The following is a 17,721-nucleotide window of genomic DNA, read 5'->3' on the forward strand; positions in this document are numbered from 1 at the left end:
ACAAGAAGGTTATCTGTGGTGAACTCATATTTCAAATTGAAGTAGAAATCAATTAAATATGCTCGGTGCCAATCGTATTCTGGGCATGCGAGGAGGAAGTGATCCACATTCTCGGGTACGAGGCATAACAGTGAATTGTAAGACTGATAGGATAAATGTAAGAGCACATGTTAGGTAAACAGAGGAAATCAATTGAAAGTGTATCGGTCGAAAAACAAACAAGATACGTTGACCGGTACAAGTTCGCACTAGAAATATTCTTAGCTTTTGTATGAATCAATAAGAAAGGCACGATACATGGTTTCAAATACATATAAAGAATTGCTCCTAATATGGGAAGGAATGGATTTCCAAATTACAGGACCTTGATAGTCAATGGGTTTGTGATGAGACTTAGGTAAATACAAATTCATAACAGGACCTCTTGTAAAATGAGAATGATGTTCACTGATAGTGGTAAAATAGTCCGAGAAAATGTCAGGTAGGGTATTGTTGTAGAACTTATGCTTCAGAATGCCGACTTCAAATCTATATATATCATCAATTTTCCAGATTTTTAGATTATAATTATTATAAAGGGTTGACGCGATCTCTACGATTGACAAGGCATATTAGTTTGATGGCTTTATTTTACAGACTCCTAACTCGATCCAAATGTTTCTCGAATGTGGATCCCAAGAGGATGATACCATAAGCTAGATGAGAGGGAAATGGGGAATGATAAATCATTATTCGCGTGGACCGTGGTAATATAAAACGTGACTTTCGGATGATACCTATGACCTTAGATAGCTTGCTGCAGATAGAGATTATATGTTCACCCCACGTCAGATTCTTATCAATAACTATACCTAGATACTTTATGCTGGTCTGTAGAATCAGGCTTTCCCCATTCAGCGTTATATCAATATTTCTTTTTGAATTCCTTCCAAAGAGCATACAGTGAGTTTTTGAGGTATTTATAGGTAATCTATTATTATTCATCCAAGCCAATATTTTTTGTAGGTTTGAGTGGCAAGAGGACTCTAAGTCAGTTATATTGTTCGATGATAGCATCAGGGATGTGCCATCTGCAAATACCTGGATAGTAAAGTCAGAGGCATTATCTAAGTCATTTATATAGATCAAAATCAAGAAGGGACCTAGTACGGATCCTTGTGGTACACCCATTTCAATAATTGATTTATCGGATGAAAATTCGTTAGTTTTGACAAATTGGCTTCTATTGTTCAAGTAGGACGCCAATAGTTTATACATAACTCCTCTAAATCCATAGTGATGTAATTTACCAAGTAGTATAGTTCTATCGACTGTGTCAAATCCCTAGATCTAGATAAACACAAATGGTTAATAGCTTGTTAAACAAGCTCTGATAGATGTTATCAGCACTGTCAATTACTGCGTGCAGGGTTGAGTGGTTTTCTCTAAACCCAAACTGTTTTTTAGATCAAATTCATCCGCGAAGTTGGTTAGCATCAAATTTTCCAAAATTTTAGAAAAAACTGGTAATATTGATATGGGTCTATAGTTGGATAACTTGTGTGGATTTCCTTTTTTGAAAACTGGAGTCACACGAGCTGCTTTAAGACAATCAGGATAAATCCCTAATTCAAAACATTTGTTAATCAATATAGCGAGGGTTGGCGCTGTTATGAATATGGTTTCCTTCAAAATATTAACAGAAACACCATCAGGTCATGTTGCTGAGTCTCTTTTTAGATTGTGCACAATTGTGATGATCTCATTCTCTGTTGTTGGCTCAATTATAATTGAGTTAGGTTGTGGCCTACCTAGATAGTTCTTGTAGGTTCTAGATAACACATGTTTGTCTACAAGAGTATTTTCAATGCTTACACTAATTAAACTCTTTGCATATGTCATTCTCGGCAGTAATAACGACATTGTCGTTACTGATTTTCGATGGAAATTATTTTGGTTTGGAGGTTTTAAATAATCGATTAGAGAGATTCCCGATTTCTTGTTGATTCCCTCGAATCTTCTGGAATTGGTCCCGATAATAATTGCTTTTAGATTTTTTCTTCACTTTGGCAAGAATATTAGTGGACTTTTTGTATAAAATTATTTTATCAGGATTGCCTGATAAAAAATGACTTTTATATAGTTTACGTCGAGTTGCTATAGATTTACGGACTGCATGAGTGAACCAAGGTTTGGCCGAGAGCCTGTGTTCCTTGCACGTTAGTTTGCGAAGAGGTGCGTATTTGTCTAACAGTATAATACAGCAAATGAATGAGGTAAAGCAATGGTTTATGTTAGTGGGTTCGTATCTGCAGTCGGGTTGTAGGTCAGTTAATGCTTCAGTAAGTTCAGATGAAAACAAATCTATTGAGAGTCTTCTATAGTCGCGAATAAAAGATATTTTTGGTTTCACTCCTGGAGATGTATTAGCAATCTTACAGAATATTGGAAGGTGATCAGATATGTCACAGATCAATATACCAGAGCCATGCTTAGACTGGTTGTTCGTGAATATATGATCAATCAGCGATTGAGACGTCTGAGTTATTCTAGTAGGGTCATTTATCAGTGATTGCCAAGAAGTTAGTTATGAGATCGGCTAATTCCCTAGAATATTTATTTGATGCTTTAAGAAGATTTATGTTAAAATCTTCTAGTACAGTGGTTCTCAACCGGGGGTCCGCGAAGCATTTTCAGGGGGTCCGCGAAGCCTCAAAATAGTTGATAATCATAATTTAATTTGTATATTTTTAAATTCGGAAAATCACGAGGCAGTTTCGCTTCATTACTCGAAAAACTCCAGAGTTCACATCAATTGAATCGTCATCTGAGATGAAATATCCCACTGTGCAGCTCATTTTAATTGCTAAATTGCCCATAGCCTACTGATACAAACATTTTGCTATTTAGAGATGTTTTGTTGGGTATTGTGGAAAAATAGTTTGATGAGAAAGGTCAATCACGGTGACTTCGAAATGTTAACAAAAATCATTTTTCTTCTGTAATACACACGACCACTTTTTCCATAATAACTTCAAGATAAGCTGCTAGATAGAAATGACCAGGCTTGACGTTGTATGTTCACTATATGTCATTTTGGTGCCACATTTGTTGCGATCATATAACCAAATGTGTCGTCGGAAGCGTTACGCGATATTATTACATTCGCCGCCACCTATATTTATGGAAATGGATTTTCGGCACTTGTTCAATGTTCATATCAAATCGAAGGGATGGATTTTCAAGACACGATCACGTATTTCAAGAGATGCAGTTGCAGAATTCGCTTTGAATTAATAGTCAATCCACTTTCTACGTGAGTAGTGTATGATCTTATTTTCAAGAAAATTCATTTTGTTGCTGTTTATCACTAAGCCTACTAAGCCTACAGTTATCATTTGCACAAGACGGACGAAGATTGCACGATATTTGAGCTAAATTTGAACTAAACTTCGTGGGGGTCCGCGGGGGTCGGTGACGGTCCGAAAGGGGTCCGCGAAGACAAAAAGGTTGAGAACCACTGTTCTAGTAGGTAAAAAATCTTATTCTGTGCAGTAAGCTTTTCTAGGCAATTCTCAAGAGCTTCAATAAACTGTAACAGGGGTTGGTGGGGGTGTCTATAGATTAGATAGCTCCTATGACAATATTAGATATTTTCTTGTTGCAGATCAAAGGGGTCTCTATCCATAGTTCTTCGCAACTTTTTAGTTTTAGATCAAATTCAGTGATAGTTTGAAATTGGATACTATTTCTAATGTAGAACCCCACTCCCTCAACTACGTTAGGAGAGTTTGCATTTATGAATGAGTATTCTTCCAGGCCAATTTCATATGGTAAGACAGAGGCTAGTCGAGTTTCACTGATTGCAATTATGTCTGGTTAATGACTAAGATCTGAAATTATTGAGGAAATAATCCCCATGTTCCTAGGTAGAGATCTCATATTTGCATGTAACAACAACATAGAAGGACTATCATCAAACAAGCAATTGAGGTTTTCAATGTTATGGTAACTAGTACTAGTAGGTAGGCTCATTCTAGGTGACCAAAGGTATTCTTGTGAAAGTTGCACATTGTCAAGCAAAGAAGAAGGTGATATGGAGTTAACGCATTCAAAACAATAGTAGTTATCGTCGGATGATCCAAGATAATTAAATTGAAGAATAGGTAAATTACTACATACAATGGAGGCAAGAATCACATAAATGACAGTAAATAGCTCGATTTGATTTACAGGGTTGTCGGCAGGAGCCGCGAGGAAACCTAATAGGCATGGCCAGCAGATGATCTCATCGTTATAGTTCCACTTTATTGCATTATAGGAAAATGTTGTACCTTGATAAGTCCTCATCATACTTGATTGACATAACTCGTTCATCATCATTCTTTTTCAGGTTGGTCACTCCATGTCTTGTCCAAATGTATTTAAATTCACTGGCTTTTTGTACTTAAGACAGGCATTGAATCTTGTACGGTTTGTCTTTGTGAGACTTTCATTGATAGGCATTTATCGTTCTTAAAATGTAATATTGATCGGTTGCTGAAAATTGCGTACTACTCTCCTCGAACAGAATTTGGCTAGTACGACCGGATCTGGATAGTCTTCGGTGGGTTTCCCAAGTCTGTGGCATACACTTATTTCGTGTTTGCTGATGTTCACTTCCAATTTACGAGCTACAGAGATAACTAGATCGTCATTACATTCATGATTGTTGTAGGGAATTCCTTTTATTTCAATACATTCTCTTCTCCCATACTGGTCAAGATCATTGATTGCTCTATGAGTCTAAGTGCTCTATTATTGGAAGACTGAAGTTCGTACACCTTTTTCCTTAGTTCACAGTTTTGGGATTTGACTTCAGATAGTTCCCTGTCTGAGGTGTCGAGTTTTTCTTTGATTTCTTTACATTTAACTCTTAGGAACTCGGCCCTCTTTTCCAGTTCTTGCACTTCATTCATCAGATCAGCAAATTTCTGTCCAGTTTGATCTTTTTGTTCGTCAATTTTTTTTGACAGTGTATCCAGCTTCGACAGGATGGTCTCATAATCCACATTTTTCTTGTTGGCCCTTTGTAACATCTTCAAGCATCACAGTTCAGTACAATACACATAAATTATTGGTATATACGTAGGTATATGTTCCTTAACACAAACTTAATACAACCAGATACTCCAATAATAATAAAGCAAAAAACTCATGCGACATATCCAACAGATTCGAAGTAACGCTCGATTCGACATGATCCAAAAGATCACGTTATTGGGCCCTGTGCATTAGGGCTCTTCAAAAATGACTTTTTTTCTCAAATCGTACTGGCTACTTGATAAAATTGTTAGGTTACCTAATTTAAGCCTACACACAAAATTTGGTTCAATTCCAACCAGTGGAAGCGGAGTTATTGCTGTCGAAAAATTTGGATTTTAATAAAATAGTATTTACGGTGAGCACAACTATAATAAATAAACAAAGAATCGGTCACCGTAAATACTATTTTATTCAAATCCAAATTTTTTCGATGGCAATAACTCCGCTTCCACTGGTTGGAAATGAACCAAATTTGGTGAGCATCGTTTCTATAGACAGCCTAACACTTTCATGGGGTGAACAGAAAATTTTCAAATTTTTTATTATTTATGTTTATATAATAAATAGAAACTTTCTTCTCCTGTAGCAAAGCGGTTACTGGCTGGAATTGAACCAAATTTTGTGTGTAGGCTTAAATTAGGTAACCTTACAATTTTATCAAGTAGCCAGTACGATTTGAGAAAAAAGTCATTTTTGAAGAGCCCTACTGTGCATATTCTTCGGAAGGCCTCGAACGCACCACTGGACTAAAATTACACTTGTGAATCACAGCATAATTTCTGTAATTTCGATTCTCCATTTTCCATCATCTCTACCTCTGCTCTGTAACCCTTGCCAATTCTTCATCTACTGTAATGCTGTAATCTGACTTCTCCATGTATTGCATAGGAATAACAATTTGACTGTATTACTGAAATTTTAAAAATTTACTCCAATCTCGCCATTTTCCTTTGGGGGCAGGTTGCTTCCCGGATTATGTGTGTTTTTACCAGTTCTACTGTGAATAAAGAATATAATAATAATAGGATTGGAATATTTCGTTGTGTTAAGTATTAATTATTTATTTATTTATTTACTTTAACTTAACCTAACTTCTGAACTGACGCACCACTGCTGTGGTTGCCTGCCAAACGATCTGCATATATCGCACCTGGACGTACCCGCCGTGGGAACAGGCAGATGACCCCAGAGGACTCATCAACTTCGACCACACAGGAACACTAAAGAGGAGATATTTCTCAACATGGCGCCTGTGCAACACCGAACTGTGGCCCACAAAACAGCTCCGCTGCAAAAGAAAAAAAAGAAGAGTATGAAGAAATAATGAGATGTTCTTAGCCAAACAAGAAAACTGGGCAGGAGTAACCAAAGGATCTTTTCAAAAATGGAAAGAGAGAGCAAATAACTCGCCAACCATGTCCGACAATATCCTGGCAACTATGAGACGCTGTGTAACAAAAAATAAAAATTATCAGAACAAGAACTCGAAGAAATCGAGGGAGAAATTTGTAACAAAAACAAAGAAAATTCTGAGGCGCTACAACTTCAATTCGGCCAAGGTGACCTGAATCTACAACAGCCACTTGACTCGAACATCGCAGAAGTAGAATTACTAACGCCACCGGGCACCCGAATGAAGCAACAGTACCTAACGATGAGGACATAGACAAGAAATTAGAATTGGAGATAAAAAATCAAATCACCGAATGAACTCCACATTATGTCCAGACCTACAAACTACAAAGAAACTGAAAACTGATATTGCAGTAGCGAACAAAATTTTGGCAGAAACCTTACTACATGCAATGCTAAATAAAAAACAAGGAGAAAGGCCACAGTATCCCTTCACAACAATCAACAACATCATTTACAGCACTGCAGCAGTTATCTCAAAGGCATTGCAAAATAACAAGACGTGTCAATAAAAAAGGGGAGCCATATGACAGCTTGGCAACGAAGAATTGAAAACAAAATCGCAAAACTAAGGTGTGACGTTGCGATACTCTCAGAACTCTTAAAAGGAATTGTTTCCCACAAAATAAAAAACAAAGTAAAAAAGAATAGAACTGGAGCACCAAACCAAAGTCAACAGAAAAAGGGACAATGTTGCAAGGATTAAAAATGAGAATATGCGCCAAAGCACAAAGGTTGAGACGCTATAAAATACGAGAAACACAATACCACCAAAACTTGTTATTTGCTCGCAAACCTGGCCAATTTTTTCCAAATGATGAAGCAGGAGTCAAACCAAAAAATTACCAGCAGTACTATACCCGCCACCGCAGATGTGAAATCGTTTTGGAAGAAAATATTGGAAACCAAAAAATCGTACAACTCAAATGCAAATTGAATAAAATACCTCCATACTGACCATCTGCAAACACTAGAACAACAATGGTCAGAAATCACAAAACAAGAAATCAAGGAGGCCCTAAAAAGTTCACTGAACTGGAAAGCAGCTGGTCATGACCAGATCAAAAACTTTTGGCTAAAAAAACTAACTGCAACACATAAATACCTAGCGGCAACCTACAATGAACTATTATCCTCAGCCAACTCGCACGAAATCCCAACCTAGTTCACACAAGGGATCACCTATCTCATTCAAAAAAATGAGAACACCAGGGACCCCAAGAACTACAGGCCGATAACATGCCTGACAACCATGTACAAAAATCCTTGCAAAACGAAGCTACAAACACCTAGAAAACCTTCTTCCGCCAGAATAAAAGGGATGAAGCGAAGGCACCCTTGGCTGTAAGGATCACCTGCTCCTGGACAAAACCATTCTTGAAAACTGCAAGAGGAGACACACTAACCTCAGCATGGCATGGATAAACTACAAAAAAGCTTTGGATTCAGTCCCTCACACATGGATTCTGAAAACAATGCATATGTACAAAATGAATCCGATCACCATCAGATTTATTGAGAACTCAATGAAAAATTGGCATACAAAACTGCTGATTAAACATGACCAAGGTGAAACAGAAACCTGTAAAATTCAGATTCGCAATGGCATATTTCAAGGCGACTCATTCTCTCCACTTCTATTCTGCCTCAGCTTGGCTTCACTCGGTGAGTTGCTGAGAAAAAATGAAACCGGATACGAGATGAAAAAAGCATCAAACTCTGAAGCTCAAAAGATTCATCACATTTTGTTCATGGATGATCTGAAACTGTATGCGAAATCCGAAGCGGACCTGAATAACCAAATGAAAATTGTTCATGAATTTTCAGAAGATCTAAAAATGAAATTTGGATTGGATAAATGCTCAAAACTTAACATACGACGTGGCAGAGCCACCAGCACTGGAGACATGAATTCCAAAATGGATGAAGCCATAACAGAATTGAATGATGAAGATCACTATAAATGTCTAGGAGCAGCATGAGTTCAATACAAAAATGCAACACTCAAAATGAGAGAAGTGATATGGGAGTCGATGCCTCTTCATGGACAGCACAAGGATACTTCTGTAGCTGCCCGATCTTTGACCCAGGCGCGGCAAGACCACTTGGGCATGCAGCGGGGGAAAATAAGGTTTCTGGTGGAGGGAAGCAGTTCGTTGCGTATTGACTGACCTTTGCGTTTGTTGGTTATATATATCAATACATCTGTTCCAATCGGTGATCCGTCTGTATCCAGGAAGAACCTGAAAGGAGTAGTCATCCTCTTCTGCTACAAAGTGTTAGATAAGCGAGGGGACGGCTACACTTCACAGCCCCATGTAGACGAGCTTTTATGGACCTGGCTATCCAGCTTTGGCCTGAAACCAGCAAGCGAAGGATTCATATTTACAGCACAAGACCAATCGCTTCCTACAAAGTACTATTGCAAACGAATTCTGAAGCAGAACACAGACTGCAAATGCAGAATGTGCCACAACCAAAATGAAACTGTAGCACATCTCATGTCTGGCTGTGGCGCACTTGCAGCTAAGGAATACACATTCATCTTGAATTATGCAAACACTTTAACATCACCACTTCGACAAAAATTGGTATGACTACAGTCCAGCACCAGTGACAGAAAACGACCAAGTAAAAATTCTGTGGGATGTACCAGTTATAACTGACCGCGAAATCAGGAGCAACCGCCCGGATATGATAATCAAACTTAAAAAAAAGAGAATGCTTGTTCATTGAACAGGCTGTCCCAGCTGATCACAATATACAACAAAAAGAATCAGAAAAGCAGTCCAAATACGCAGACCTCAAAATTGAATGTGAGAAAATGTGGCGATGCAAAATAAACATTGTAACGATAGTCATTGGCGCTACAGGAGTCGTAAGCAAAAAACTCATGAGACATATCCAACAGATTCCATGTAACGTTCGATTCGAAATGATCCAAAATATCACGCTACGGGGCACTGTGCATATTCTTCGGAAGGCCTTGAATGCACCACTGGACTAAAATTACACTTGTGAATCACAGCATAATTTCTATTAGGATCTTGGTTGCTTTCACACCCTATTTAGCGTCCACTTGCAACGTAATAATTTTATTTATTACTCGAACTTTCGGAGCTCCGCTCCTTCTTCAGGTGTTAAAGTCAAGATCCTAATATTATCTATATCGTCTGCTATCGGTTCAAAGAATTATTCAGCATAATTACTGTGATTTCGATTCTTAATTTTCAATCATCTCTATCTCTGCTCTGTAACCCTCGCTAATTCTTCATCAACTGCAATTCTGTAATCTGACCTCTTAATGTATTGCATAGGAATAACGATTTGACTGTATTACTGATATTTTAAACATTGACTCCAATCACGCCATTTTCCTTTAGGGGCAGGTTGCTTTCCGGACCATGTATGTATTTACCAGTTTTACTGTGAATAAAGAATATAATAATAGAATATTAATATAGAATCATCACTTAATCTATTCACTACAAGCTTTACCACTGAACCGATGCTAGTATTACGGGCCCTATAAGCAGAAGATCCACGCGCATTCGACAGCCTACCTTCAACCAACCAACATAGAAGAAGAATTGGAATATTGTGAATATCGGCACATAAAGATCGACTTCGTGACCTTTATATTGTCGTCCCACATCCAGATACTGACGGCTCAGCAACGTAGACAAAAAGTAAACATACACCGCAACGGTAACAACCTAGAAATGAGCAAATGCATATGTTTGGAGATCCGATATCCACAATATAGCCGCCGACATTACCTGCGTGTAAACTAACGGGATGCTGATCCAATCATATCCGAATAAGGCGCCGCAATTCGACCTATAGTCATTCATCTCCTATTGTGAATAGAACAACGGATTTATGGTCTCATATTTCAAAACAGATGATGTTACGCCGACCTTTAAAATATGTTGATACGTGATGTCATCGTAAATCCGACCCTCCTGCCGAGCCTTCGAGAGCAAGTTTGCAAACCACAGCAAAGGAACGAAATATTTAACGTTTTTGTCTGTTTTCACGCGTTCATATTCTTTATACTCCAACGGCGTCATAAACCCTGTAATTGTTAATATTAAATAAATATCTGTGCACTGCAATACGATCGCCATTCGCCAAGTATGAGCCCGACTCTTGCGATAGAGGTGGTTAATTGTTTCTTCGGACGACAACGGTATGTTATGAATGCTTGTCATGCCATTACAAGTAAGGTTAGCTTTTGTATCTAGAGGGAGAGAAAGAGAGAGAGAGAGAGTCTATATTTTTCATGTAATAAGAAATCTATAATAAACAGACATCAATAATATTGAAACAGAAAAAAAGCGTAAACACAGTATTCGGTATCGGATAGGAATGATTGATACGATCGAAGTGGTCAACAATCGATCACTATCTCTACATGGGCGGGATGTAAAAATGCTAATCAAAATATTTAATAATAGTAATGCTGGGAGAAATATAGCACCAAACATATTAAATTGGAAGAAATGTCTGTGCCAAGTAGGGCATGACAAGCTTTGATGAGGTCACCAAGTAAATCCTTTTCAAAATTTATTATACAGAAATTCATGTATAATGTATATGTTGTGGTAGTGCATTCCAAATGATAGGTCTCGAGTAGTCCGCAGATCACTCAGTATCAGTAATGTAACTATTTGGTCGGGATAAATATGCCTTTTTCCATTTGACGAGGATCTTTTGTTATGAGAGTGAACCTTTGTAGCAGTCATGAAAAAAGTCAGCAAAAGTGTGTAATATTTGATTGATTGATGCCATGCAGTTGTATCGTATGACTGAAGAAATGATATTCTGATGTAGATCACGTGATACCGAAGGGGAGCGGGTGGCGCAGTTGGTTAAACACTGCAGTCCCAAAACCAATGGTTGCTGGTTCGAGTCTCGGCTCTGCCATGCATCTATGTGTCGGAGGTTTATCTGTACATACAGTGCCTTGAAAAGCGCAGAGGAAGAGAGAGCCGAACTCTAGAAAGATCAAGTTCAGAGAGCAAAGCGCTAAAGACATCTGACATTGCTGAAGTTAATCTACTGGGCGCAAATAACCTTGTAGGCGATAAACGCCAATGTTGTGTGAGTACAAGACACAAACAATCATGATATCATATTTATCAGCCTTACATCAAAAGTTCGAACGTAGCAACTTACCGGCTTCGATAACATGTTGCATGGTCGGGAACCTTTTGAAAACGGAGGTCGATATTGACCTGTAGGTAAGGACTTCTGCAACGCTGAGATATCGCATCAGGGTCCTTCTGATTAGGCGACCGCGGTGATCCGAGCCGTGTACGTTTGACGCCACTAACATCATAGTTCGGTCCGGCCATGGAATATTGCGAAATTGTTCCCACCATCGCGTGACAACGACGCTGACGTAAAACCCTAAATGCACACACCTTTTTACCTCCGGATGTAAGCCGTATCATGAATACGAACAGATGCAATATTTGCAAGATCTACACACGATGTTTGTTCAACCCCTGAGTACAATTAGAGATTGGGAGTATCCTGATTCAGTACAGACTTGAGTCAACGTTAGAATCAACTCAACTTGCTGCAGAACGTGTGACTTGTTTACCTGACTGTCATGTTCGTTTTACTGCATTTAGCTTGACAAAAAATTGGTATCATGTCATTAACAACGTGGCTATGCCATTAACGGAACTATTAAACTCATGTGACCTGCGCTAACCTCAGGCAGTAACCAAACACCTGTCTCCTGTTCTCTAAATTGGAAGCGAAATTCATAACTCTCTCTATATTTTTAATTCAATGCCAATTAAACCAGGTAACGTAACTAGCAATTGCACATGGACAATGGACTTGGACATTATTCACAACGTGTATAATATCGACAATTGCATTTAAACACACGGACCAACTATTAAAGATTGACGCTGATGTGAGTCTGACTGGTAGGTCAAGCTGTGGATTATCCCTTCCTCAAATCAATGATAATATCGCATTCTGCCATCAATTTCCCGAATCATTGTCTACATCAGTGCTTTTCAAACTTGTTTCGATTGGTGCACCCTTCAAAGTTCTAGCTATGAGATAGGAAGGTGTCGTGGACGACGTGGAGTAGACTCCCACCTGGGCCTAGAGGCGATGTCAAGAAGAGGCAATCACACTGAACGTAATAGAAGATAGCAAAGAGGAACAAGCGACAAAATTGAGGTGGCATGTGCAGGGCTGTGGAGTCGGTAAATTTTACCACCGACTCCGGCTCCGACTCCGACTCCACACATTTTCAATATACCGACTCCGGCTCCCGAGTCTTCAAACGTACCGACTCCAACTCCCGACTCCGACTCCAGCATTATTACCAATTTACTTCGATAATTATATGCCACATTGTCGGTTGAATGACTATGATACAACCATTAAACATATGCAAACAGATGATTAACGATGGCATGCTAAATTGTTTCATTGTGGCTCAGCTCGAATAATCCACTATGCAATTAACATGAAAGAAAGATTTGCTAAATATCCCTCCTTTTTCAAGTTTTGATAACATGGACTCTCTAATATCCTGAAATGTATGAATCATTCAAATATGGCAGATATCCAATCCTGTATAATAAAAATGTAGATAAAAAATCCAAGTGTATAGCTCTTGTGTATGAGTCAGCAACTAATAAAGAGATTGAACTGACTAATTTTGTCATTGCACACTATCCTGATTACAAGCACACGCACTCTTACTACTAATAGACATTGGTTATAAATGAAATTTAGTTAAGTAGTCCAAGACCATAGCCTATGTCTAGTCTACATGTACTTAATCAAGTATTCAAGGATTGGGACTTGCAGTCTTTCTTAATCATTTGTTCGACCCAAACAGCTAAGCCTCACTACAAATATTTTTAATTTTGTCAAGTGGGAAGCATCGTTTGGTCATATTTATCATCATTTTTACAATTTTACAGAATCAGCCGATGCATTTGCTCTGTCCCAGTATCATGGTATAATTCCAAAAATTGCATCAATTTTGACTGCATCGCGAAAACGCATATTGCGATTTTCTTCCCCAGTGCAACTGAGTTGTAATTTGCAAGTATTGTCTAATTTTATCTATATCAGGGGTGGGCAACTTTTTCGGCCAAAGGGACACATGATATTTACGAACCATTGCACGGGCAACTGGAATGTTGATAACCTTTTTTTAGTCGTCCGATAGGAGCGAACCGAACTAGGTAACATTGCCAGCAATACTTATATTAATACGCTCTGAAATTGATAACAATATGTCATGCAACTGTGCAGTGCGCAATCAGGCCCTGGTCGCGCGAAGCGCTAAATTTCTTTGCAAGATAATGACTGAATTATACCAATAAATATGTTGCTAACATACATTGGGGGTCGCATCTGTATACCATTTAGGCTCATTTGGCAAGGACAGAATTATTCGACGTTTAGACATAGCAAAATCGACGGTAGGCTATCAGTGAACATGCCTCTATCATTTTGTGCAAATGTTTTGCCGACGATCTCGCTGCGAGTGCACAAGCGAAGCCGCATGTTGGACGACACGTTATCTCCTAATTGCGAATATAGTTAGACTCAATTCTGTGAATAATATGTATTTATAATTTTCAGAAGGGGGCTCAAATACTGAATGCAAGAAATCTAGTGACAATGAATCATGCGAAGTACCGAGAAAAATTTCACGTCAAATAAATCTGCTATGAAATATTCTACTTCATGGTCATATACGAAGATCTGGGATAAATGTGGTTGGCCCCTGGATACGTCAATGCATCAGAACTGTTGTTTTAGTCATCATCAAATTTCGCGATCATGCTAATCAAATTTTGGTTGGCCTTGCAATTGTACCTGATGTCATGAATAATTTCGAGAATTGACTCTCAGGCCACACCTAACCTTGTCGTGTGCCAAATTTGACCTGCGTGCCACGGGCTGGCCGCACCTGATCAGTATGGTTATGGATAACAGTGATTGGAGGTACATAAAAATTCTATTGAAAATTCTTTGAAAGCAAATGTTTTCATGATAGAGAAGTTGGAGCAGGAGTCGGAGTCGAAGTCAGGGTCATTCTCACAAACTCCGACTCCGACTCCAGTCAGTATTTTCCCCACGACTCCGACTCCAGCTATTATAGTTTTCACGACTCCGACTCCATCAAGCGAAAATTACCCATACTCCTACTCCGACTCCACAGCCCTGGGCATGTGACGGAAGGCGGGGTCGATATATCAGATAATCTCAAGCGCTGACAAGCATCAAACAATAATGACATGACGATTTCCAATTTATTTGTTCACGTATTAAACTAAAAGGCTTAGGCGAAGTCGTGGCGCCTTCTAATTGTTAAAGCCTGGTACACACAGGACGCGTTTAGCGTCAAGCGAAGCGTTTCTACGTCAAAGTTCACGCGTTGGACATTCACTCACATCGCGCGATTTTCTTTCCCGAAATGTCAAGCGTCAGAGTTAAAACATCTCCGCGCTCGATTCTCAGGTCGTGGCATCATTGTTTCTAGTTAACGCTGGGCGACGGTAGGGTGTTGTCCTGATATTCTGGGTATTGAGTTGGTGTTATACAAATATGTTACATGAAGGGCTGAAAGCAGTGGATTTCATGATATTCCTATTTGGAAGCAGCTATAAAACCCACCTATGGCTACGGCAGAATGAAGTGCAGGTACACAATCAAACATCCGACTTCGTAATGATGATTCAGTCTCATAAACATCGCATTCTCAAAGGTATAGTAAAAAGTAGTAGTAGTAGTACGGAAGAAGGTATAGTAAAAAACTAAAGGTCAGGCGACTGATCGTTTTCGGGTCTAATATAAGGCGGTTTTGATATTTTCGAATTCGTCCTTATGTACCATATTGTAGACTACTAATGTTCTTATCCATTACCGGTAACGGCGGGGAGGATAAAATTCTCCACAGACTAAATAAAATTACTCTCGAAATATTAGGCATTGCAGTAGTGAACTAAAATCAGTCCTTCCCTCAATTGCGCAGTCAGGTGCCTTATTGCGTTTCTCCCGCCGCATATTTTGAAATATGACATTACACCGCCTTCCATAGACGATTGACCTAGTAACAATGCATCAATGCATCTGTCCCACTAAGCCCAACCAAAACTTAATCTTAGACCCGTACTTTCAGAACCCTTGATATGCGGGGAATCGCATGTGCATGTGCATTTGTGTAATCATTAAGAGCCGCAATCAACGGCTCAAATAGCAGCAGTTTGGCCACCGCTGCTATATCGTCAACATATATGCAGGTGCAGGAGCAGGAGTTCGGCCCGGAGTTTCATCACGGGAATTGGTGCCAGATCTGATGTAGACGAACTGTTAGCGACATGCTCAGAATGCATTACATTCGCTTCTGCTTAGCGAGCTGACATCAATGGCCTTACTTTCCTGTACTTATGAGTCATTTATTGGAAACGAATCATCAGCGACGAGTGGCGATGCCCTTTGTACTATCTGACGCAGCAAATATAGCCTAATATTGTTTGTGGCAGTCGCACTTGCTCGGGTAAAACATGTCACAGATTTCCACGCAGACAACTATTACTAATCTTAATTTCCTCCTACAAGACCGGAGTCTGAGAAAACCGATATTTTTGAGTGTTAGCAGTGCGGTGCGAACCGTTCTGATCCGGTATGAAGCAGTTTGGAAGGGGAAACCGAGTATATTTGGCCACAGCGGTGATTCAATTATCGTCACTCGCGGAACCGCCGAGTGGCTTTAACCTTGTAGCATTACATAAGCTATCGGTACCTCGTTTCTCTTTGATCTGAAATTGCCCTGAGCTTTTGAATTTCGATTAGGCTCAGCGGCAGAATAGATTCGACGTTTCGTGTCCGACAACGTCGGAAAACAGCTGATCGGCGGGAATGAACGTATAATGTCATAGTCTCACAGTGCAAACATTACGTAATATGCGTATTTACTAAAACGTCGTTCTTCTTTGTGCACCCTTGTTGACAAACTTAACGTTCCGTCTGGTGAGTTTATAAGCGACATGAGTGTTTTTCGATACAGCTCGAAGAAAGATTGGATGCTGCCATAATAGGGAATCTACAAATGTAACTTCAACATACTTTGGTTGTATGATAAACTAAACAAACGCAAGGGTTCCATTTATGAATTGAATGGATATGTTATGAACATTTCTGCGATAGAGCAGTGTGTCAACACTCAACAGTCACAACAAAGCGTGGCATGTTACTAAACAAAGCACCGGCTGTAGAGAACAGAACAGCTTTTAGCGTTATCTAAATACAGAAATAGACCAGCGGTGCTTAAGAAAATTGTAAACAAAGCCATTATTTTGCAAAAAATATTCAACTCACCTAGGACAAAGCTTATCGGCACCAAGTCCGTGTATGTTTGGAACTGTAGACATAATTTCTCGAAGTAGTCGCGAAACTCCTGGTTGTCGATGTGACGGTAGCATATTGACAGCAGCGTGTAAAGTGAAATGTATATGAGGAACTCCCTGCAAATGCACGCGTTTCCTCGCCCAATCGCTTACTTTGCAAATGTAGCCGCAATCTTACTTATAGAATAACTTGTAGACGCTGCCGTTCCATCGCAGAAGTAGTTTCGAAAATCCACACAGACGAGAATTTGCAACCTCGTGCGTATACGTTACTGTCATAGCACACCCGTATTTATAGTACAAACAATAGTATTGGGTACTTACAAGTTAGACTTATTTACAAGGTAAATATAAAACTGACAAGAGTATGAAAATTGTTAGCGCATATGTTATACTTAATGTCTCATCCGTGCTAGAATAATACTGATGCAACTTTATTATATAACTCCTATATCTTCAACTCGCTATAGCCTCGTGTATAGCCTACTTGACTTGAAACACCTCTATTTCGTGGTAACTCCATCTGTGAACTCAACTTAGTTGAGACCATATGGCTCGATAAACCTGTTATATCAGACAAGACGAGACGAGGGCCGAAAAAAGCACTATATGCGTCAAGGCAAGGGTCAATATCCATTACGCAATCACGATCAAAGCCGTCTCCTTTCCCTTTCAATAATGAATAAAAGCCTGTTGCCGTTCCATATACTTCCAAACGAGAAACTAGAGAAGGACGGTTTGGACCCGGCTTCGGCCTACCGAATGCTGTTTCTATTCTTTGTGCGTACGATATCTTGTCGGTCGATTCTCTCAGATGAAAAAGGGGCGTGATGTGGGT

At 39.3% G+C, this 17,721-nt stretch overlaps 1 protein-coding gene across 1 annotated transcript in view; it reads right to left on the minus strand.

Annotated features, from left to right (window-relative positions):
- Positions 1 to 17,486, minus strand: part of LOC145445078 (uncharacterized) — a 32,579-nt gene extending 15,093 nt beyond the window's left edge. Inside the window, exons 1-6 of the mRNA XM_080323168.1 lie at positions 17,062 to 17,486; positions 16,855 to 17,000; positions 11,659 to 11,892; positions 10,398 to 10,555; positions 10,257 to 10,334; positions 10,041 to 10,193 (exon numbers count right to left, since the gene is read on the minus strand). Of these exons, the coding sequence (XP_080179294.1) occupies positions 10,041 to 10,193; positions 10,257 to 10,334; positions 10,398 to 10,555; positions 11,659 to 11,892; positions 16,855 to 17,000; positions 17,062 to 17,162 (870 nt within the window). The 5' untranslated portion in view covers positions 17,163 to 17,486. The remainder of the gene's footprint in view (positions 1 to 10,040; positions 10,194 to 10,256; positions 10,335 to 10,397; positions 10,556 to 11,658; positions 11,893 to 16,854; positions 17,001 to 17,061) is intronic.
- Between the last annotated feature and the right edge of the window lie 235 nt (positions 17,487 to 17,721).

This window comes from Botryllus schlosseri, chromosome 8 (assembly GCF_051294905.1).
Source record: "Botryllus schlosseri isolate E-star chromosome 8, Bs_hap1, whole genome shotgun sequence".
Lineage (NCBI taxonomy): Eukaryota > Metazoa > Chordata > Ascidiacea > Stolidobranchia > Styelidae > Botryllus > Botryllus schlosseri.